The sequence below is a fragment of the Callorhinchus milii genome, unplaced genomic scaffold (assembly GCF_018977255.1).
Source record: "Callorhinchus milii isolate IMCB2004 unplaced genomic scaffold, IMCB_Cmil_1.0 Scaffold3, whole genome shotgun sequence".
Lineage (NCBI taxonomy): Eukaryota > Metazoa > Chordata > Chondrichthyes > Chimaeriformes > Callorhinchidae > Callorhinchus > Callorhinchus milii.
The window spans coordinates 54,380,651-54,403,835 of NW_024704744.1; the positions used below are offsets into that span (position 1 = coordinate 54,380,651).

Genomic DNA, 23,185 nt, shown 5'->3' on the forward strand with positions numbered 1-23,185 from the left:
ATGAGGTGGACATTAATAGGCTGTTTCCACTTATTTCAAAACCAGGGGGTGTAGACAGTATTAGGTCTAATAGGGAGTTAAAGAGGAACTTTCTTTACCCAGAGGGTGATGAGAATTTGGAAACACTACTGGAAGCTATGGTTAAAACAAAAATCTCAGTGTAGTTGAGAGGAAACTCGTGCATACATGAAGGAGAAGTGAATAGAGGGGTGCAGGGGAGTAGATTAGGAGGGACGGAGATTTGTGTGGTATATAAAACACCAGCACAAATGAGTTGGGCTGAATTGCCTATTTAACGCGTTACAGTGTTCTATGTAATTCTATGTAAGATCTGACAAGCTGGTGGAACAGGTTCAATGGGCTAATTGGTCTCATGTTCATGTTCTCCTATATTCCTAGGTCAGTCACATGTATTTCGTTAATTTCATTTCACATCTCAGATGGACTCCATTAATACAACTACATGTAAAAGGAACATACCAATGATGGAACTAAAATTAGAAAATGCTGGAAATCTAAATTAGGTTAATCAGGATCTAATAGAGAAACATAGACAAAGCTTTTGAGTATGTTACGTCATATTTAGGAATCAACCTTTGTTATTTTGCGAAGAATATCCCCATAAAATAGTAGTTGTTTATTAAATTGAAATGTTAATTCATAATGCACTGATATGCATTACAATTTGAAGCGAAACAGGCAGATATCTGACTTAAACCCTTATGTGATAAGTGCTTCAGATGGAGGAGGACAAATCCGGTCCAGGTAAAGACCAGTTGCAAAATGCTGATATCTCATGGCCAGCGGTAATGAGAGAATTGAAGGCAGAATGGACATCAGTACAGAGTGTGTCTTGTGTTTGTTTGTTTGTGAGTGGGATTTTTCTGTGTTTGTATTTTTTATATGTAAATAATTATAATCCTTGCATTTAGTATATTCACGTTGGGAAGATGTTCCCAAGTGCTTCTTCACAGGATATATTTATAAACTGCTATGTCTGTGTGTTTTGTGGGTGAATTCGGCAGCAAATTTGCACACAACAATGTCCCACAAACAACCATGAAATGAATGACTAATTTTCATTTGAGCGGTAATTGGCCAGGACACAGGAAGAAACTCTTTACGAATCTTGGTCGGCCATCTGAACAGGCACTCAGGGCCTCAGTTTTAATGTCTCATCTGAAGGAGAGCACCTCCAACAATGCAGCACAGCTTCGACTATATGAGTTCAAAGTCCTGATGTGGGACTCGGAGGCGAGAGTACTAACAACTGAGCCAGGCTGACACAGAAGTGCTGTGTTTGTGTGTATGCTGTTGGTGTGTGCGTGTGTGTGCGCGCGCGCAGTGATAGCTAAGAGGTGAAGCACATTCTGTGGAGTGTTTTGCTTTTACTCAGTTGGTGATGTTTGTTTTGATTCAATGTGTGAATAAAACACTTCTTTGAATTCACAAAAGTGAGTTTGTTTTTCAATTTGTGGCCACAAGCACCACTGCTGCTCAGACTTTGGTGAAGTAAGTACAATACTCTTGGTATCTAATCCCTGCAATTCTGCAATGAACAGTTCTGGGTTTTTGAAATGGATGTATTACTTATATAAAGAATGTGTGTTCTGTTATGGGCTAAACTCAGTTCTGTTTCCTTCATTTAGGAATTAGTGAGCGAACAAGATTTAGTTGTGAAGCTCGCAATGAAAAAGGAGTGGCCGTTTCAAAGGAAATACAAGTTAACATCAAGGGTAAGTGCTGTGAAGTGTTTACACTGTTGTGGTCTAAGCACAGAAAAATTTATGCTTTGAACAGATAAATATTTAAAGATGTTCTCAGATACCATACAAAAATACCCTGCAGCATCTCTAGACAAAGCGAGTATCTATATTTATTACAGAGTAATGGATATGTAGGTGAGATTATGAGGCAGTAACATTTTAAAGAAAGGACGGATGATATCCAAGCAGTGAAGATGAATGGTTTATAACGTTATGTGATATTGCTGCCTGAAATCCCTCTTAAATCGACATTACTTCTGCCGCTTCTTTCAAAAAGTTTTTTTTTGCATTGGTGGAAGTAATGGCATCTGTGAATGTGGACCTTGACTGTCTGTAGTCTGTGTTGCTGGGTAGGTTTTAACACTGAGGTTAAAGGTGGTGTTAAATTGCAGCAATATTTACTGAGAAATGCCATTGAAAGTCAGAGTTATTAGGTATTATGTAGAAATTGCAAGAAGGGTTCAGCCTATTTCACAAGAACATAAGGTAAGATTAAGAACACAAGATCTGAGCTCATCCCTTCAGAATACCTATCCTATCATCCTCAGAGTGCTTCACACGATTTACTGTGAAATGAAGTGACTGTGTGTTTGTAATCTAAAGTGGCAGCACAATTGCACACAGCAATTTAATATGAAATGAATGACCAATTTTATTCCAGAGATTTTTGGCCAGGACACCAGGAGAAACTCCATTCTCTCTTCAAGTGGTGCCATTGAATCCACCTGAATAGGCAAACGGGACCTCGGTTTAACGTGCATCTGATGGATAGCACATCTGACAATCCAACACACCCAGTGCTGCTTTGGAATGTAAGCTTAGACTGTGTGAGTTTATGTCCCGATGTGGAGTTTAAACCCACAACCTTCTGACTCAGAGGTGAGACTGCTCCCACTGAGCCAAGCTCTCACATATACTATCAGAAGGAGTTCCTAATTACAGGAGAACATGTCATATTTGTTTAACCAATATTTAATATATTTGTTTCATCTTAATTAGAGGCTCCATTAGCACCAATTGAACTACAGGTTAAGAATCAAACCGCCAATGTTATCACGATTTCCTGGGCATCAGGTTTTGATGGATATTCCCCTCTTAGCATTTGCCAAGTCCAAGTAAGTCCTATTTGTCTTACGGAGAGTTTTCATTCACAAATATTGAGCAGATATTGAGAAATGCCTTCAGCTGAGTCAAGCTCCCTGTATGTTGAGTGAGTCCTGTTGCATATCTTAGCAGCTTGCCTGTGGGCTGCAAGGGAATGACTGACTTTGTAATATGTCCAACACAAATGTAAAGTAATTACAAGCATCGCACCATTGGTCAGCACTGAACGAGTAGTTCATTTTTTCTGAACCCGTGCCAACTTAGGCATCAGGTTCGATCCCCAGTTATCCTTCCTCCCTCATCAGCATCCTGACCCTGACCAGCACAGCTTTCTTCCACCTCCGCCACATTGTCCGTCTCCGACAATACCTCACCCCAAAAGCTGCCGAAACCCTTGTCCATGCCTTTGTCATCTATCAGCTGGACTACTCTAACGCCCTCCTCCCTGGTCTCCCCTCCTCCACTATTCACAAAATTCAGCTCATTCAAAACTCCGCATTCTCACCCGCACCAAGCTCCGCACCCCGATTACCCCAGTCCTTGCCAAACTCCACTGGCTCCTTGTCACAGAGTGTATTGACTTCAAGATCCTCACTCTAGTGTTTAAATCCTTCTATTCTTTGGGACCCCCCATCTCTCTAACCTCCTCTCTCCCCACAGCAGTACCCGCTGCCTCCCTTCTATTGGGTCCGTGTTCCCTCCGTGTTCCCCAAATCCTTCGCTACACCACCAGCGGCCATGCCTTCAGTCACTACGCCCCGTAACTTTGGAACTCTCTCCCTCAACCCCTTCGCCTCGCCCCCTCCTTCCCTATCTTCAGGTCGCGCCTGACGACCTTTCTTTTAGACCGCGCCTACGGTCACCTTCCCCCTCCACCTGGCTCAGCCTTGGGCTCCGCCATTGCTAAGTGCTCTGAGATGTCGACTGGCGTGGAGGGCGCTATATAACTATATAATTGCAAGATGTTGTCTTGTTGACTTTCATTGTATGTGAACAGACTGCGCCCAGTTTCTCAAACACTTCTGAAGTCTATTTTATGTGGTGATTCTGACACTGAGTGGAGTTACCTACTGTAGACATGAAGGAACTATTTGTTATTTGTTATGTTGTGTTAAGCTCTGAATCTCTTATACAGACTTTTGACTTAACTAACAAAATATTTATTTGGTCTAGTGCCCACTCTACATGCAGAGCAATCTGATTACAAATACTATATTCCAAACATACCCATGGCTCTACATTGATCGTCATTCAATGGGGTCTAATGTGCAAGACTCACAGAAGGATTTGTTCATGGCAGATCCTGCAGGTATCTGGATATGTTTCCAGCTGATCCCCTGGAACTCTACTCAGATGTTGATTGACACTGATCTGCTAGAATGCCAGAAGCCTGCAGGATCCGCTATTTACCAATCCCTTTGCAAACATTACAAATTGGACCCTAATAGTCGATGCTGCAACTCTGGTGTGCTGATTGTATGTGGGAGAGACACAGAGGTTGCCTATTTTAAAAGCTGAAAATACAACTTTGGTGCCTAAACTGTTAATTTACCACCGACGGCATAGCGCCTTGATGTGTGGACTCATAATAGACGCTTTCACAGGCATGCTCCATGTAATTGTTACTGTCAACATTTCTTCCTGCATAGAATTAAATCTATATCTGCTCTGTAAAACAATGGAAATGGGAAACATGAAGCAAGCTTGTAAAATGCTTGCAGGCTGTTATGTTATGCTGTGTTTTGTTGATGGGATTGTGAGTTGAAGTGATTTCTTTACTGCGATGCATTGACATTTTCGTTTTTTTGGATGTCTTGTTTTTCGTCTTAGGTTGAGAAAATTACAGGCAAAAACGATGGGGAAGGATCAGCGAACAACTATTCTGTTACTGTACCACCATACGAATACAGCATTGCTCACTTACAGGCTTTGACTTCTTACAACATTTGTGTTTCTTGTAAGAACGAAGTAGGATGGTCCGACTACTGCTCTCGGGTCCAGGCCAGCACAACAGAAGGAGGTGGAGCTGCGCTTTATGTATTTTTTCTGTGTTGTGGTGTTGTATTAATCAGTAATGGAAGCGGGACAGATAACTACTGACCAGCTATTACGGTGAATGTTATGTGCCTAAATATTATTGCTGATATTGTTCAGTATGACCCCTCCAATGTCTGCGACTTTATAAAGCGGACGACTAAAGTCTCATGTCAGAGTGGACGACTAAAGAGGATAGTCACTAGTTGGTCGCTCGACATCCGACAAGGGAGCATTTTAGCCTTCACTATGTAGATGGCAGGTACCAGGAACTCCCTGCGAGCTTCCCAGTGAACAAAACTTTTCAGCATGAATTGCATGGGAGCATTGCTACCATCTTCCTGTCCACAGCTCAGGCACACATCCCTTCCCATTGGACATTGAGCATTCCACAGATGATCCAGAGAATGGAATCACAACAGTTAAGATAGGGAAGTGAGGAAGTACTAAATAAATTAGACAAACATAAAGAGGAACAACCACCAGGTCCAAATGGACTGCAACTTATGGTGGTTTAGGAGGAGATAACTGAGGGGAATGAGTCTTTGTATTTAATAACTCTGTAGAGAAAGGAATCAAGGCAGAAGGACTGGAGGGTGGTCAGTGTTATTCCCATTCTTAAAAAATGAGATGGAGCTAATAAGATGGAGCAAATCCAGGAATTACATGACAGTTAGCTTAATGTCTGTGGTGGGCAAGGTATTTTAATCTGTAATAAAATTGAAATAACTAAACATCTCGCAGGAGAGTAAAATGGATTTGTGCAAAGAAGATCATGCTTGGACATAAATAGACTATTTCCGTTTGCTGGTGAGTCCATAACAATATGATAGCTGGCATCCGATCTAAAAGCACAACAAATTTCATTTATGTATCTCCTTTCATGTCAGGAGGATGTCCCAAGGCACTGGATTAAAAAAAGGAGTTTAGGAGGAACTTTTTTACACAGAGGGTGATAAGAATTGGAGGAACTGACACCTGGAAGCTGGGTTGAAGCAAAACGCATCAATGTATTTAAGTGGCAATACGATATGTATGTGATGGGGAAGGAAATAGAGGGATATGGGAAGGGGTTAGGGAGACGAGATTAGGAATGGTGGAGGCTCATGTGGAGTATAAACACCAACACAGAGTAATTGGGCCAGTGGCCTGTTTCGGTGCTGTACAGTCCATGTGATTTTTATGTAATTATTTTCTCAGCAGAATTGCATCTGTAAGGTGATGAGTGAGGTGAGGTTTGCAAATTGCTGGGTGGGGTTGGCAGAGAAATCCTATGCACGTGCCCTTTATGGATGGGAGAGACAACGCTATGTAGTTGTAGACAGATTGCCCAAATGTACATCTCACATCAGGCAGACCGTTGGTGGCAACCTGCCACCTCTCTGTTTGATGAAGCTCCTCTCCCACGTGCCGCAGCAATTGCACACGGCACTATTTGTTTTTCAGGAACATAAAGGAGTTGAACAAAGTTGGTGGCTGTTGTTATGAACTTAAACTTGCAAGTAATTACTCATGGTTTTTCCTTTCCTTTCCAGTCCCAATGGCCCCACCTCAGAATGTCAGTGTGCTGGTGAATGACTCCTGCTTGACCATTCAATGGATTGGACCTCCGGATGAGGAAGTTAATGGCATCCTGTTGGGCTACAAGTTAAACTATCGATGGGAAGGTGGCATTTCCCCTGTAAGTAAAACAATTAAAGGGAGTATTTTAAATGAAATCAAACGAGCCCGACCTCCCATGCTATCGTGCTGCTAGTGAACAAATGACATTAAGTTGTCCCTGGGTTGTTTTGATCAGCTCACTTTATAGAACAGCCAATGGCTGATTAATCTGAACACAACAACCGTGCGTTTATGTGGATTATCTTGGCAGCTCTCTGTTACGACGGATACAGTATTTGTTGTCTACATACAATTTACCTTACATTTCATTGTGCATTTTTTTCAAACTCTTTCTCTGAGATGAAGTTTTTCACGACTGTGGAAAATCGGAAATTAATATAGAGTTGAAGGATTTCAATTTCAAAAATTCTGCACAATCTTAAATTTTAAGCTATAAAAATATACCGTTCAATATAAGAGAGACTTCTTGTAAAATGTTACGACACATGTCAAGGTTTCTGTGTTTTTGTGCATTCATTCTATGATGCCACCTCTCCCAGAGCTTCATTGGATGTACTACTGTATTTTGTTTTAGAAATATTGCTCCGGGCGTGAGACAAAATCCTAATTAAGGCTGAGGACTGAACAGTTTCTCTCAACAATTGCTGCTCTATTTTGTATTGTGTAGAAACCAGTTACACTTCATAATCTATTTAGCAGATACTGTAACATTCCCAGCATTTGAAAAAGAAAGCTGTCACTTCAAAAAGCCCATTAAGTTTGTCAATTTTTCAGTTTGTACTAAAAATTAATTGGTCTTTGAACAAACTTGCTGAACATAGTTGCTAAAATAGCGTTATTGACATTCAGTGCAAAGCTTCCTCTATGTTTATTTTAAGATGGGCTATGCTGCTTTTGTCTTATTCCCTCTCTCCCCCCACCCCCAACAAAAACCAAATGGAGTGTTAACACTCGCCACCCAGACTTGATCCTGAATCATGGCCACAGTCTAGGTTGACACTCCAGTGCAGTGATGGGGTCTCGATGTGTTTTTCGAGCTGCCCATTTGAGATGTTAAACTGAGGTCCCTGTTCGCTGCACTTTAAAGATCCCATGACCCTAATGGAAGGAGGAATTAGATTATCTCATGTCTTGGCCAGTGATCCCCAAGAGAATATTGGTCATTCACTTCATAGATATTTGTGGGGCATTGCTGTGTATAAATTGGCTGCTGTGTTTGCCTACAAAATGCACAGTCACTGTACTTTACACTATGTCCTTTGAAGTGCTTTGAAACTTCCTCCCACCATGAAAGGTATTCTATCAAATGTAAGGATTATTACTTTGTAAGGATACTAGAGAGTGCCTGTGGAATGTAAAAGGTGAAAAGGCATCAGATGTCTTCAAGAAATGAGAGGGGGAGGGGACGAGGGAAAAATCGGTCTGGTACATAAGTGAACCTCCCCTGAAATTGTATAGAGCATTTCTAATGGAATAATTGTGTGGGCTGTTCTTTCAGTTCCCAGTTCATTTCTAAATCTGTCGATGTAATCTCTATGGCTAGGAAAACAAACGCGTATTCAGCACTTACACCAGCAATAGGACAGAACATTGCATGTTTCCTCTTTTCTTCCTCTCGTGTTGTAAAGGATGTCATTACCAAACAGTGTATGTAGTTTGGAAGTTGCAGACTGAAACAGAAACCCTACTTGTGTTTTGAGTGGAAAACATGTCAAATCATTTAAAAAGTTTGTATAATCAGTTTTTCTAGTGGGCTGAGATGTTAAACCAAAGTCATGAGGTGATGCCTGTTCAGGTTTCTTGTTAAAGATTCCATGGCGTGAACCGAAAAGAAAAGGGAGTTTCTCTCATTGGCCTGGCCGACAATCACCAGATGGTCATTTATTTCTGTTGGTGAGACATTGCTTTGCACAAATTGGCTGCCACTACGCCTATAAGATAAATAGTCACTACACTTTACAGAGTATATCGCGTAAAGCACTTTGAGACATCCTGTTGTGATAGGCACTATATCACACATAAGTAATATGATTAATAAACCTTCCAGTGGTTTAGTGAAGTAAGGGCCTGGAACTTCATGTTGGATGTGACAGCGGGTTATTTTGGTCTGTTGCAAATTTTTTTCCAACATATTTGTGCGCAGCAAACGCGTAGGGATGCAATTAGTTCATGGCTTCATCAATGAAATCTGTTGTAAAAAGAACCTTTCTTTCAGAGTTCGTTTCAATCCTGGAAATAATTAATAGGGAGTATTTTGAAAAAAAATGTGTAGCAAGTTTTAATATAAAAGTGCTTGCATTTTTATAGCGCTGATAGTGTCTTAATGCTCTTCTCAGTAATTACTGTAAATTGTAGTACCTGTTCTCTGTAGACAAGCATGGCAGCCATTTTGCCCACATCAATCTCCCACGCAAATATGACCAATTAATCTGAAGGATTGCTGGCCAGGACATCAGCAGAAACTTCTCTTTGAGTTGTGTCATGGGATCTTAATACCTGAAGAGCACATGGGCAGAACCTCAATCTAATTTTTTATCAAGAGAAACTGCACCCCTTACATTGGCAACTAAAGAATAATGTGGACTTTGCATTGTCTGAAACTACCTATTCAGCATTTTTTATGTGTGTGTGTACATATATATATGTATGGGCACATTTAATTTTAGAACTAATTTCAAAGCGGTCAAATGGAAAAAAAATACTTCTGCTTATATCTGCTCACCATATTATTTATTAATGGAAAACTAGGGTGAAATGTTATTGTGTAACCAGCCTCCCTCCCACCTCTCTGCCTTCCCTCATCCCTACACTACCCCTCCCCCATGCTCGGGCCCCGATAGCTGACTGTTCAGCGCTTTGGCACGTCCTCCCAACGTTAAGGGCGCTCTATAAATGTAATTTTGTTGTTTTTTTGTTGTGACTATCCTCTTCAAGGGATATAAACGTGGTCTCTCTGGGTCCAGCTGATTCCACTGTGACTCTGCTGATGAAGGAGTTTAGAGTTGAATTTCCTCTTTGCTGTGAACACAGTGATCTGATATCTGACCTGGGCATTCCTGTTAATGAGGGGCTAGTCTGGCCGGGTTATCAATGCATCCCACTGTTAGCAGTTGTGTCTGGTTAAATTGCAGCACTTTTCCAATGGGCACTGTGACGTACTGCATGCGTGGGTCCATAGGAGACATACAAAGTGATCCACCATAGAACTGCAAATAGAATATGGGATGAAAAATGCAACATGATCCAATGAAACATCACATTTTTTGATCTATTCCTAAAGTCTGTAAGCTATGCGGTTTAAGCTGGTTAGACTCCCACAGTACCCCAACACATACTCTAGGGTCCCCAACCCTAGGCTTGTGCCATCCTGGGGCTATTACTCTCAGGAATTAAGTAAGCAGGATGCGTTGTCCCTCTAGGGAGAGAGTGTGAGTTGCATTCCAACAATCTATCTGGGATTTCCGTGCGTTGATTACCTGCATGGCTTCTCCTCCACCCCCCGCACTGTCTCATGTGGTGTCCCTCAGGGCTCTGTCCTTGGTCCCCTCCTCTTCACCCTCTATATGCTCCCCCTTGGTGACATCATCCGCAGACATGGGGTTAACTTCCACATGTATGCGGATGACACCCAACTCTACCTTTCCTCCTCTACTCTCAACTCCACGACCACCGATGTCCTGACAGCCTGCCTGTCCGACATCGAGTCCTGGACGAGAGACAACTTTCTTCAGCTCAACGTGCGAAAAACCGAGGCCCTCCTGATTGGCTCACGTCAGCGCCTCCGCACCTCAGGCGCTGACACCATCAGCATCCAAGGCTGCACTCTCCACCTCTCAAAGCCAGTCAGGAACCTCGGCGTTTTGTTCGACCCTGAGCTGTCCTTTCTCCCTCACATCCGCACCACAACTGGCACCGCCTTCCATCACCTCCGGAACATCGCCAGACTACGGCACTACCTCACCCCTCACGCTGCTGAAACCCTGGTTCACGCCTTTGTCACCTCAAGGCTGGACTATGGGAACTCTCTCCTCGCCGGCCTTCCCGCCACCTCCCTCCACAAGCTGCAGGTCATTCAGAACTCTGCAGCTCGTGTACTGTCCCGCACCAGGCTTCGGGACCACATCACTCCCACCCTCGCTCGCCTCCACTGGCTCCCCATCCCCCAGAGGATTGATTTCAAGATCCTCATCCTCACCTACAAGGCCATTCACGGCCTTGCTCCCTCCTACCTCTCCAACCTACTATTCCCCTACCTACCTGCCCGTACCCTCCGTTCCTCTGGCTCCGGTCTGCTCCACGTCCCCCGCCCCCAACGCCCTACCATCGGTGGTCGGGCCTTCAGCCTCTCAGCCCCGAGGCTCTGGAACTCCATCCCCCAGTGCCTTCGCCGCTTCCTCCCTTTCCTCCTTCAAGGCCGGTCTCAAAACCTTTCTCTTTGACCGTGCCTTCAGCTCCCCTCTCGACTCTCTTCCCCCTCCTCGCTCCCTCCCTTCCCTCCCCTCACCCTGACCATTTCCCCCCTGCTCGGGTCATGATCCAACTGTGCAGCGCCTTGGGACGTCCTCCTGACGTGAAAGGCGCTTTATAAATGGAATCTTGTTGTTGTTGTTGTTGTTGCATGGAAATCTCAGTTTGGATACTCTTAAGCATAGTGATGGGTTTCCGCATGTGTCAGACACTCGGCTAACCAAAAAAAAAATCCCAAAGTCTGACCATGGATGTGAACCCAATTTCCCCCCCCCAAATTGACACAATGATTCTGCCCAAGTTAGTTCCAAAATTGTAACCACTAACACTTTGGATTTCCGTTTACAACCCACACTGTTCCTCCTGACCCTGGGCTGGCATTTTGCTCTGAGACACTGTCTTGCATTAAGGGCTCTATATAAATGCAAGTTGTATCAATGTTGATTTGCGGGATACTGAATGAGTTGAGTTAAGCCGGTTCCATGAAGATGTGTTAAAACTCCATGATCAACAATCAGGGACAATGTTGGCAGCTGAAATGTCTGGCCAACCATTTGTAGGAGAGATAAAAGTTTCCAGTCGTTAGGAATACATAGAAAAATGTAATGTTTTATTTCTGATTCGATGTCACGTTGAATCTGTTTTGAAACATCACATTTTCCACACTTACTGTTTCTGTGAATTACTAGCAGTCAGAAATTGGAGACCTTTAAGAAAAGCGAGATGCAATGGTAGCACTCTCGCCTCTGAGTCAGAAAGTTGTGGATTCACAACTAAGCTGACACTCCAATGCAGTGCTGGGAGAGTGTTGCATTGTCAGAGGTGCCGTCGTTCGGGTGAGATGTTAAGCCAAGGTTTCATCTGCCTGTTCAAGTGGATGTTAAAGATCCCATGGCACTATTCAAAAAGAGAAGGCAGTTTCTCCTGGTACCTGACCAACAATTCTTCAAATAAAATTGGTCGCTCGCTCATTCCAAGGCTACTTGTGGGATACTGCAGTGCGTAGACTGGCTGCCATGTTTCGCCCATAAAAATACACTGTCAATCCAATTTACAGTATATTCTATGAAGCGTTTTGAGACGTCTTGACAACGTGATAAGGCACTACATCAAATCCAAGAATTATTATTGTATCTGAGTGTGTCAGATTCTCAGATGACCAAACAAAATGCATACGTGCAAAGCAAAACTCTGTGTACGTTTCCCGGTACAAACCAAGTTAATTACTGTTGAACGTCAACTGTGTGGATGGGGTAACTCCACTTGCTCCATGTAGAAATAAACTGATCAGATTAAGGCACCAGGACTCCATGTGGATCATATGATGATCTCAGGTTGTTGAACGGTTTGAAGTATCTCTCTTCTTTTCTCGCCACCCTGCCTCAGCACGCACCCAGGCAGCTGAGATTCGTTGCCGGTGAATGTGGTTGAATTCAATGTTTTCAGCAGTAGGAATTAACATTGGGATTAATTGCCAGAATTGTTTTTAAGTGTGTAATCTTCTCCAGAATTTGCGCCTGTGTGTGTCTATGTGTCTGTGTGTACATGAGACATTCAGTGAGTTTGCACAGTAAGCGGTGTTGATGTACTCTTATAATTAATTCTGGTTTGGCCAATGCTGCTTTCGTTAAAGAAGGTTTATTGTGTCGGTGAAGGGATAGCTATTTCTTGAGGTTTTCTTTTGTTTATAAGGCTGAATATTTGATGTCAGCTGTGGATGACTTAAGATTTGTTCTAGTGATTCACCTATTGCCCTTTATTTTAAAATTAAGTGGACACATGTATATAACATTGTAGTCTGAAGCAATCTATTGCAAATATCCTTCCTCCCTTTAAAAGCGGAAGTCTTTTTAAATCATTGCCAATACAAAGTTGTCTGATCGTATGATCAGAGCCTGAGGTGGACTGAGTCACTGGAGCAATCCATTGGTTTAGAGCCTTTTTTGTGGCCTGAGCTATTTCCAAAAAAAAGGAACAGGAAGTCCTGGGAAAAATGCTGATTGGTAAAAGGATTCTTGGGCTCTTTGCCCCATTTCATAATCTCTGGATCAAAACGTGAGCAGAAAGAGAAATAAGGAGCAGCAATTTGCAGAGACACTGTTGGAATTCCAAACGAATTTGTGGTGTTTGATATTGCATTCCTTGTGTTAATTAACACAAGGGTAGGTTTGAAAATATTTTAAGCTTTACTCCAATACAGTCGCTCACATGGTGTAATTTGTTCTGCTTCTCGAGTAAAATTGTTCTGAAGCTTTTCAAATTGCTCCAGTCGTATTCTTTTGCAGCATAACTTTCTTTGTAAGAAAATAAATACTTGCATTTGATATGTTATACAGGCATCATTTCTGACTTAAAATTGAGTTGCCTTCAGCCTTGCCTTGCCTGAAAAGATATCCCCTCAACATTCAAAGCTTTTATTCAGATAATTTCAGTCTCCACAGGTTTTCATGCATCTGGTCGGGAAACCTGTCACTGGAACTCCATGCTATGCTATTCAGTGGCTTCATAGAGCAGCAGAAATGTCGAGAACTGATAGCCCCACAAAGTGTTTCTGCACTGAAGCCTTAGACTTGCAGTGAAGCAACTTAAATCTAATATACAACATGTCATGGAAGCCAAATAATAACAACATTTATATTGTACCTTTCATGTTGCGAGGACAGCTTAAAGCACTGGGAGGGAGCGGAGGATTAGGGGGCAGATGGCTGAAAGAACATATCCAACATGTACAGAACCACCTACTGTTTGTTTCACCAATGGGTCCACTCATAAATATTCTATCACCCCAGGAATTGTAGGGTGTCCTGGGCTTGGACATGATGGTTAAATACAATCAGAACAGGCATTTCTTTACTGGAGAGAATACGTTGTACATGAGACACATGCGTAAAATGTTAAATACACATTTTGAAAGTAACAACTTTGAGAAGCAGTTTTTAAAATTTCAGGCATGCTAGTTGTTGCCTATGTTAGTTTTTCACAGAATTCTTTGAACACAACTTTTGTGTCAGGATTTAATACAGTACTTTGTTCTAAATAAGTTCATCAAACTGAAAAACAGCAAAATGATGGCTTGCAAAGGTTTAAGGCTGGAATAATACATAATGAAAGGCTTGTGTCTGAGCAGATTAAAAGGTTAGCAGTTTGTGTCCCATCTGAAATGTCAGTGTGCAGACTTATACTGGTGACTAAATGTCACGTTGTGTACAGCGCAGTTCCCTACTAGTGGTAAAAGATTGAGCCTTCAGTAAACACCTAATTTGATGGCAAAGATCAGCTGTTATTCATGGAATTGAATGACTCATCCGAAAATACCATTATGAAAAGTTGCTTAGGATGTCCTCTTTCCTATAATATTACTGTTATTCAGGACACAGCTGTGTGTTTTCTAATGTCTGTGAGCTTCCTGCACTGTTTTTAGTTTAAGGGCAATTCACTATCCAGTGGATTAATTGTGGTGCAACACACAATGTCAACAATGACATTTTTGTGTTATTAACTTGACTGATTCAGTTTCGTGCTGACCTGATGTAGACACTAAACTGATGAGTGTGCCAGCAGGTGTCATAACAGCTTGTTGTTGCACATGTGCATTTTATCCTGTAGGATGTTGAATCCTTCCACGCTATTTTTATGAGGACCAGCAGCCGTGCTCCTACAACTACTCCCTCTGCTCCTCTCCACCAACTCTGTCTTGCTTCATTCACTCAACCTCATCATCGTGGGCAAGCCTTCAGTCACATTTTCCTCTCCCTCTGGTACTTTCTCCTGAAATCCCTCAACCGTGCATCTTCTGCTTTCAAATCGCACCGACAAACCAACTTCTGTGCTTCCGGCCATCTCCCCACTTGTCCTCCACTCCCTCCCTCATGCTCCCGCTTAATCTTTGTGAAGTACTTTGAGCTGTCCTCGCAACATGAAAGGCGCTGTATAAGTGTAAATTGCTGTTGTTGTTATTGGGATTCCATGACATCGGCAACTCTTATGTCCTACATCTTGGGAACTTTTGCAGCCATCACATTTTAAAGCTCTCTCTGTGCGGGATTTACTTGTCATGTAAAATAATATATTTAATTTGTCTTTATGTTTTGTTTCCCTTCCCAGCTGACAAAATCACTTAAACGAAGCAAGAATGGGACAGATCAGCAAGACAGCATTCTGATCGTGGCAACAAATGTCACATACACCATACAAGTGGCAGCGTTTACTGGTGCGGGAATAGGGCCTTACAGTCATCCTGTGGAGGTGTTTGTTACCAACAATGGTAGGCTTTACAGTCTTACTTAAATTGCAATTGCGATTAGTCAGAATCTTTTTAAAAAGTAACATTTATTGAGAAGCAATAATAATAATCCTTACATTTAGAATAGCGCCAAAAGCGCCAGCTATTTTCTATACTGCAATGTTCCATAAACAGCCATGAAGTGAATGATCAGTTTTATTTGCAGATTATGATAGAAGTGTAGAAGCATTGAGTAACTTAATAAATGCATCTGATAAATCTGAATCATGCTTTTTCAAAAATACTTTTCACACACTTGATCTGCCTATTCCTTTTTTACTAGTTTAATAAAACTAATTTTACTTCTCCAAATTTCTCTCCATTTGAAAGTATATTACTTTTTTTCCCTTTACTGGGGCAGGGTTTGATTCCAACCCACTGCTCCGGTCCAAATCCCTGACTGTCCTGTGCCTCGGGACGTTCTCCTGACATGAAAGGAGCTATACAAATACCATTTGTTGTTTTTGAGTTCTGGACATGCCCTTGTCCCTTGACTAAGTGGCTATAATTCATGTGTGGTTGTTGATGGAACACAATTTAAGTGTGTTGTTTTGGTCAGTCGGGTGTCTAACATATGCAGCAAACCAGCTCCTCGCTCAAGAATATCCAAAATAGACTGAGAATTCCACCATAGGTATGGTGTCTGTTAGAATTGAAGGGTGATTTCAGCCATGCAAGATCTTATCCTTAATCCGCATGCATTAGTTTCACATGGTGTTCATTGTGGTTTCGGAAAGGGCAGGAGAGCAAATTGGCATAAATTGACTTCTATTGTGTATAGTGTATAATATGCATGGCCAGGATACTGATTGCACAATTTTCCCATTTGTTTATTTTATTTGGTAGGTGGGCTAATTGTTGCACCTTTCTCAACCTCTTCTGCAGTGAAGCGAGGTGCCAACTACTCACTAATAGCATTAATTGGAATAATATGCACCATCATCATAATCCTGATTATACTCTTCACATCTGTCACTCTCCGAAAGCGACTGAAAGAGTTGGAGTTTGGGTCAGTATCATGGTTTAGACAATTTAACGGTTCTAGGTCTGAGCTGTGGGTTGCACCATGTGCCATTAAGCTTGTGAGGTGTTGATAATGGGCTGTAAGCAGATTCCTTGTGTGGGAAGAAGTGGTTTCCAGTCTGTGACTGGCTCGAGATTGAATGAGCTGTTCTTCCAACCTTCCTCATGCCAAATCCCCATTTGTTAGGAACATAATTGAAGCATTCGGCGGTGAAGACATATTCAGTGATCTTGGAATATGGTTGGTGGGCATTGCTTCCTCCAATATGTCCCCTAAATGTAATGCTGGGTGTGTTGCTTTTTACAACTTCTGTGCTCTTGTTCTGCTGCCTTGGTTTAGCTGACGGTGGCAGTCATCAGAGGAGGTCTGATCTGTCTCCACACATGCACTTTCAGCAGGGATCACTGTGTAGTGATCAGGAGTGCAGTCTTTGCTAATTTCTCTCCCTCACTACCATAGATGCACTAAAGTTAATTGTAGCATCCCATACGATTACTCTGGTTGGGATCAGTCACTTTTTTCTCTTCATCTAACTCCTTTTTCATTCTATGGATGTGATACATGTTCCATGGAACCCACAAATGCCTTGCTCAAATGGTCATTCTTTACTTGTGGTGACTATATCATGGAGGGTATCACACCAAGAGGGATCCTGACCTCAACCAAAGTTTACACACATATATTCCCAGTTGGCACTTCAGTGAAGACCGAGATTACTAGGTCTATTGTGCTGCCTTAATCTGGAACATTGAGGCCAAATTTGGCAACCTTGGTGCTAAAATCAGCAAATTCAGCACAGACTGGGGATTGAACCCAGCACTGCCCCAGTGTGTAAACTCAATGAGTGGCTTTATCCTGAGTGGAATCATCAGAAAAAGGCAGGTGCTTTTATTTTTGTGCAGAAATCAGAATCTGCAGTTTATGGGGGAATGTATTAAAAAGATTTGGGGAGTGACGATAATTATATAACCTATTTAGTTTCTAGGGTTGAGTACTCTGGAAGGATGATGTTAAATAGGCCGAAAGGCTTTCCTTATTTCAGACAGCATCTGATACTAAAAGTGACTAGAATTAGGTTGATTTCCGGTTCTAATATTTTCAAGAATTGAAATGAAATGTTGGCCCCTTTCCAGCAGCCGAATATTTTCTACTGAAAATAGTAGTAGCTGGACTTAGTTCTTTTTTTATATGCCAAAAAACAAACTTACCAATTATTTCTCTAACCACTGACGTGCATTTTACATTAAAATAAACTCACCACATTTTAAAATGAGAAAATAGCATTCTGTACTATTTTGGAAAGTTCTTAAGCATTGGAAATAAATTCTGCATACAATTGTAGACGATAGAGATCATTTCAGAGCAAGAGGGGAATTCCAATGGTTAAAGTTGCTGATGGGCAGAAAGTTGTTTTACTTACTCATTCCTCCAAACTGATTTTCAACAGTGGTCTGACAGATAAGAGAATGGAATGACCAGGATTTCCTTCTGTTTAGTTACACTTAATCTTTGTGCTCCCAAGAATTTCAGGAATCTCTATGTGCATTGGGATTTCACCAGCCTAGACTGGTTCAGTGCTTTAGAGGGAACTGGTTGAGTATCAAGAGGACCGGGCAGATAAAAAGGGAGAAATTCCACCTAGCTCTAGATTTACTCTTATTTATGTAGCATTTCGGAGTGTTCAGAATTTGGCAAATTGTTGAACTCAGTCTTAACTTTGAAGTCATTTTTCTGTTATTTTGCAGAAAAACTGAACTGGTTAAAAAATATGGTTGTTCTTAAAATTTGCTAAATTCTGCATGTTCTGAAAGAGTTAAGAAAATAGAGCAAAAATCTAAATCTGGGTGGAATTTCTACTCTGGAATGTGTTTCAGATCGTGTAATTTTGACCTCTACGTAAATAAATCCTTGATTTAATGGTGCGTTTTCTTTGCCTGACTTGTAGCCAGGTTTTCACGCTGTCACTTGAACCGGAAAGCAGGACAGCATTTGCATGGGCCAGAATTCAGTCAATGGATTTGGCTGCGATGCATTTAGTGTCTCATCAAGGTTCCCAGCTGTTTGTGTTTCACCAATTACTGTTATATTGTATTGTTAAGGTTTTCTTTCTTCTTTGATATAAACAGCAATGCATTCAGCGATGGAGAAGAGGTCGAACCAACAGTCCACTACAGAGTGAAACATAGCTATTCACGGAGAATATTCGAGATCACATGTAAGATCCCTCTTTACCACAGTGCTTTAGCAAATGAAAATGACATTTTTATACAGTTCCTATCATATTAAGTTGTCTCCAAGCAGCACTTTTGTGTAGTTTTTCTTCTGTTTTTCTCACTTGTATTTCTCATGTGGAAGTTTCTCTGGTGTCAAATTTGGACTTTTAAGTGCTTGGGACATCCTTTCAATGTGAAAGGTGCTACGTAAATGTAAATTTTTATTGTAACTACTGATGCCTGGTAGGGTGTGGTTCCTTGGATGTGACCAGTGCTAGACACCTGACCCATGCACACTTTATTATCTGTGATCTTCTGAAGCAAGTGTCAGGAGGTTAACATCCTGTAGCTCAGTGGTTAGAGCACTCGCTTTGCAAGCGAGAGATCTGGGTTCGATTCCCGGCAGGGTGAAACCTTGGGCAAGTTTCCTCACTCCACACGCCTGATAAACCCTCAAGAAAAAAACAATAATAAATTGGTCACTTCAATCCACAATTGTTTGTGGGACACTGATGTGCACAATTGGCTGCCGCGTTTCGCCCACAAATACACAGTCAATTCACTTTACAGTATATTCTGTGAAGCGCTTTGAGACATCTAGAAGACGTGAAAAGCCCTATATCAAATGCAAGGATTATTATTATTAGTATCAGAGTTTTGGGGAAGGGGGAGGGACATCACATGGGAATGTTGGGGGCAGAGGGTAGGAGTCACTCAGTGCCAATCAGATGTGCGAACTCCGATTGATCACATTTTGGGGGTTACTTTGTACCTTTTAGCCCAGAGAAGCTGAAGGTAATTGTGGTGTTAACTGTGGTCAGCCTTTACACTCCTGCCATCTTCCACAACCTCTTCACCTCTCTTCCTCTCATTTTGGCTTCAAAACCCTTACACTGCTTCCCCAGCAGTTAACACTTGTCAGCCTGGCTTGGTTGTAGGCCTCTGGCCTCTGAGTCAGAAGGTTGAGGGTTCAAGTCCAATGACAGGACTTTGAGCTCATCATTTAGCCTGATCCAGTGCAGTGCTGGGAGTGCACTGCATTGCGCAGGTCCTGTCTTTCTGTTCATGTGAATGTTAAAGATCACATTGCTGCGCACAAACTGGCTGCCACATTTGGCTACAAAATACAGTTACTACACTTCACAGTAAATCCTGTGAAGCACTTTGAGATGTATTCCCGACCTGAAAGGCGCTATAATGATAATAATAATAATCCTTGCATTTGAAATAGTCCCTTATCAAGTCTTCGAGACGTCTCAAAGCACTTCACAGAATACACCGTGAAGTGAATTGACTGTATATTTTGTGGGTGAAACACGGCAGCCAATTTTGCCCATCACAAACAGTAATAGATTGAGTGTCCAAATTATTATTTATTAATTTTTTTTGAAGGGATTATTAGCCCCGGAAAAGCGATCTGCCAATCGACTAACAGCCAGATTCCTACTTATTGCTAGGTAAACACAGGCGTGGGGGGAGGAAGGAAACTTGCCCAATGTTTCACCCTGCTGGGTATCGAACCCAGGTCCTCTCTCTTGCGAGGCGAGTACTCTAACCACGTCTAGAAGACGTGAAAACCGCTATATCAAATGCAAGGATTATTATTATTACATGAAAGGTACCATTTACCTGCAAATGTTGCTGTTTATGCCATTTATCATTCACCAATCAGATGAATTTATTTATTGTTCGATATACTTAAACAATTTATTTTGATTTTGTAAATCATGAATCAGAGAAATACACTGTAAAAGTTGATAAACTATTTGCCTTTTATTCTCACAGTGGATAATTTGGGAATCAGTAAGGAGCTGAAAGAGAAGTTGCATGATGTGATGACTGACAGGAATCTATTAAGTCTGGGCAAGGTTCTGGGAGAAGGTATCAACATGGATTCAATAATGGTTTATTATTACTAATATTTACATTTAATGTAATCCTTTATTAAACTGAAAGCACATATGCTTGTTCAGGTAGGAGGACGTTATAGATCCTGTGGCACTATTCAAAAAGAGAAGAGAGTTCCTCCGTATGTCTGGGCCAATACATCTCCAGATGAAAAAAAAATTGTTATTCACTTTAATGCTGCTTGTGACACATTGCTGTGCGCAAATTGGCTACTGCATTACCTACAAATACAGTCTTTCAGAAAACTCAGTGAAGCACTTTGATATCTCACAACATGATAAGGTGCTGTTGTACATCAAATGCAAGGATTAATTTATCAAATGAAAGGGTATTAAAAAATTAATTAGATTTATGAATATCACTCAGCATTTTAGACATCGATATATTGAGAAAGTTTTGCAGGACAGTTCTATGCATCACAAGTACCATTGGGTATGTGACTGTTGGAACATCAGTCCATCAAAAAGCAGAACAAGGACCAGCAAGTTTCACATTTCATGCTGTTGGAGAAAATAGGGTTACAAGCGTTCAAGGCTGATGGTCATGCCTCGTGCAAGTCTGGTAAAACTGGCCAGTAGATGTCGTAAGAATGGAAAGGCCTGTTTTCAGTAGGGAAAAGAATAGACAAATATAAGCAAAACTAGGGCCGGTTTGAATGTGGTAGAGGAAGTTATTCTGGCCCTTACAAGCTAAGAACAATCTGAGGTAAGGAGGAAGGGCTGGCTGGTTTGGACATGAGAAAAAATTGCTTCATGTTATTTTAAAGAAGAGGGCAGGAAAAAATGCATTATGGATGTGAAAGAACCTTAGTAAAACACATTAATTATTCATTTAAAGCGAGACCATGTTTTTGAATATTGTAACATCGAAATGCAATTCAATAAGTACTCTTATACTAGAAATGGTAAGCTTGCAGTTGGACCTGAATCGTAATAGCCTTAATATTTTTATCAACATGGATAGTGCTAGTTGTAAAGAGTTGAACTCTTAATGTAATCTCAGTACTTACTAAACTGAGAAATATTAGTGCTGGGAACTTCCACTTTTGGCCAGTATTGCTGACTGGTCAGATGGAGGATGACTGGATCTACAGTAAAGTTCCCTTTACTCTATTCAGTGATCTGCCTTAACCACAACATCAGAGAATACCCCAACACTGCACAAGATGATATCTACACTTAACCACACCGGCCACCAACCTGGCTTCCCTGAGAGACAGAGACAGTTTAGTGATAATTTAGTGATGTAGATTCATACGCCATGGGTGCTTGGTTGAGAGTGGCCCAATTCATTGCAGGAGATTTTCGTCCTATTTTTCCTGGTAATCTGGTCTGAAACCAGTCCCTGAGATGAAAGGGCAGTTCTAGTTTACTGTGCCAACAGTGCCACACAATCTGTGAATTTATATACATACAAACACAGTGATACAAACTGGATATAAATGGCTAATACCTTCTTCAAGTAATTATATTTGTATCTTGGTTATCAATAATGTAATATTGTCAACATTCGGTTATGGAGATCCTATCTAACAATGAATTGACCTTATAATGTTTTTTCTACTCACAGGAGAGTTTGGCTCTGTTATGGAGGGACAGTTTAAACAGGCAGATGACACGAGTCTCAAAGTAGCTGTTAAAACCATGAAATGTAAGGATATCTTTATAGTAATTCTACTTTATTTGCCCTTCACTTCTTTCCGATGTGGAGGGCACTATACACGTGTAAGTTGTTGTTGTTATTAATCCACATTCAGAAGTAACAGTAAAACACTCTTGAGTGTGAATCCCGGCAATAACACGATTGTCCAGGCTGATACTCCAATATATTGCTCAGGTTGTACCGGAGTTTCTGTCCTTTGGATGAGATATTAAACTGATGTCCCATCTGTCTGGCAGATGGATGTTAAAGGTCCCGTGGTACTGTTCAAAAAAGAAGGTTTTCCTCTTGGTGTCCTGGCCAACAATTCCCCAAATATAATTTATGATTTGCTTTATTGCTGTTTGTGGGACATTGCTGTGCGCAAATTGGCTGCTGTGTTTCCCTAAAAATTGGTCATTAAACTTTACAGTACCTCCTATGAAGTGCTTTGAAATGTTCTCCCAATTGAAACACATTATATCAAATGCAAGGATTAATATATGATGTTATTAGGAACCAATTAAAGCTTGCTTTCGTAAATAAATCTTTTATATTTATCTTTTCATTTTCAGTGGATAATTTCTCACAGAGGGAGATAGAAGAGTTCCTGAGTGAGGCGGCTTGCATGAAAGATTTCGATCATCCAAATGTTATTAAACTATTAGGTATGAAGCACTTTTATATCACACACATCCATAGTATAGAATTTGCTGAAGGTATTTGGATGGATGTACATCAGTACAGGCTGTTGCCACTCAACACTGATTTTACAGAGTGACAAATACAGCAGGTTAATAAAGTAAACTGGTGTTCATCAGCTTAATTATGTAAAATAATTGGGGGAGGGGGGTTTGAACAAGCTTGATGCCGGCTATAGGACTGCAGAGTATGAAATTCCCTTTTCACCACTAACAGGGCTGAGCCCTCCCCACCACCCCATTGCCTTTTTAGGTAAAGGCAGCAATGAGCACACAGAATTGTTGCAGGTTCCAAGTGAGGGGGAGGGAGAGAAGCTGGCTGGAAAAAAATGAGCTAAGAATACAGTAATGTTTTTCAATCAACTAATCAAAATGTATGACTAACAATTTCCAATTTCGTGGTGGTTTACAATTAAGATTTTTTT

At 41.3% G+C, this 23,185-nt stretch overlaps 1 protein-coding gene and 1 non-coding gene across 3 annotated transcripts in view; both read left to right on the forward strand.

The window, feature by feature from the left end:
- mertka (c-mer proto-oncogene tyrosine kinase a) overlaps positions 1-23,185 on the forward strand; it is a 59,797-nt gene that overhangs the window by 28,281 nt on the left and 8,331 nt on the right. Inside the window, exons 5-14 of one of the 2 annotated variants that reach the window (XM_007893933.2) lie at positions 1,650-1,736; positions 2,766-2,881; positions 4,701-4,890; positions 6,440-6,585; positions 15,099-15,258; positions 16,123-16,285; positions 18,427-18,515; positions 20,299-20,394; positions 21,991-22,071; positions 22,635-22,727. In XM_007893933.2, the coding sequence (XP_007892124.2) occupies positions 1,650-1,736; positions 2,766-2,881; positions 4,701-4,890; positions 6,440-6,585; positions 15,099-15,258; positions 16,123-16,285; positions 18,427-18,515; positions 20,299-20,394; positions 21,991-22,071; positions 22,635-22,727 (1,221 nt within the window). The remainder of the gene's footprint in view (positions 1-1,649; positions 1,737-2,765; positions 2,882-4,700; positions 4,891-6,439; positions 6,586-15,098; positions 15,259-16,122; positions 16,286-18,426; positions 18,516-20,298; positions 20,395-21,990; positions 22,072-22,634; positions 22,728-23,185) is intronic. The other variant, XM_007893934.2, reaches the window with a different exon arrangement.
- Positions 18,853-18,924, forward strand: trnaa-ugc. Its single transcript has one exon. It is a non-coding gene; the product is annotated as a tRNA-Ala (tRNA).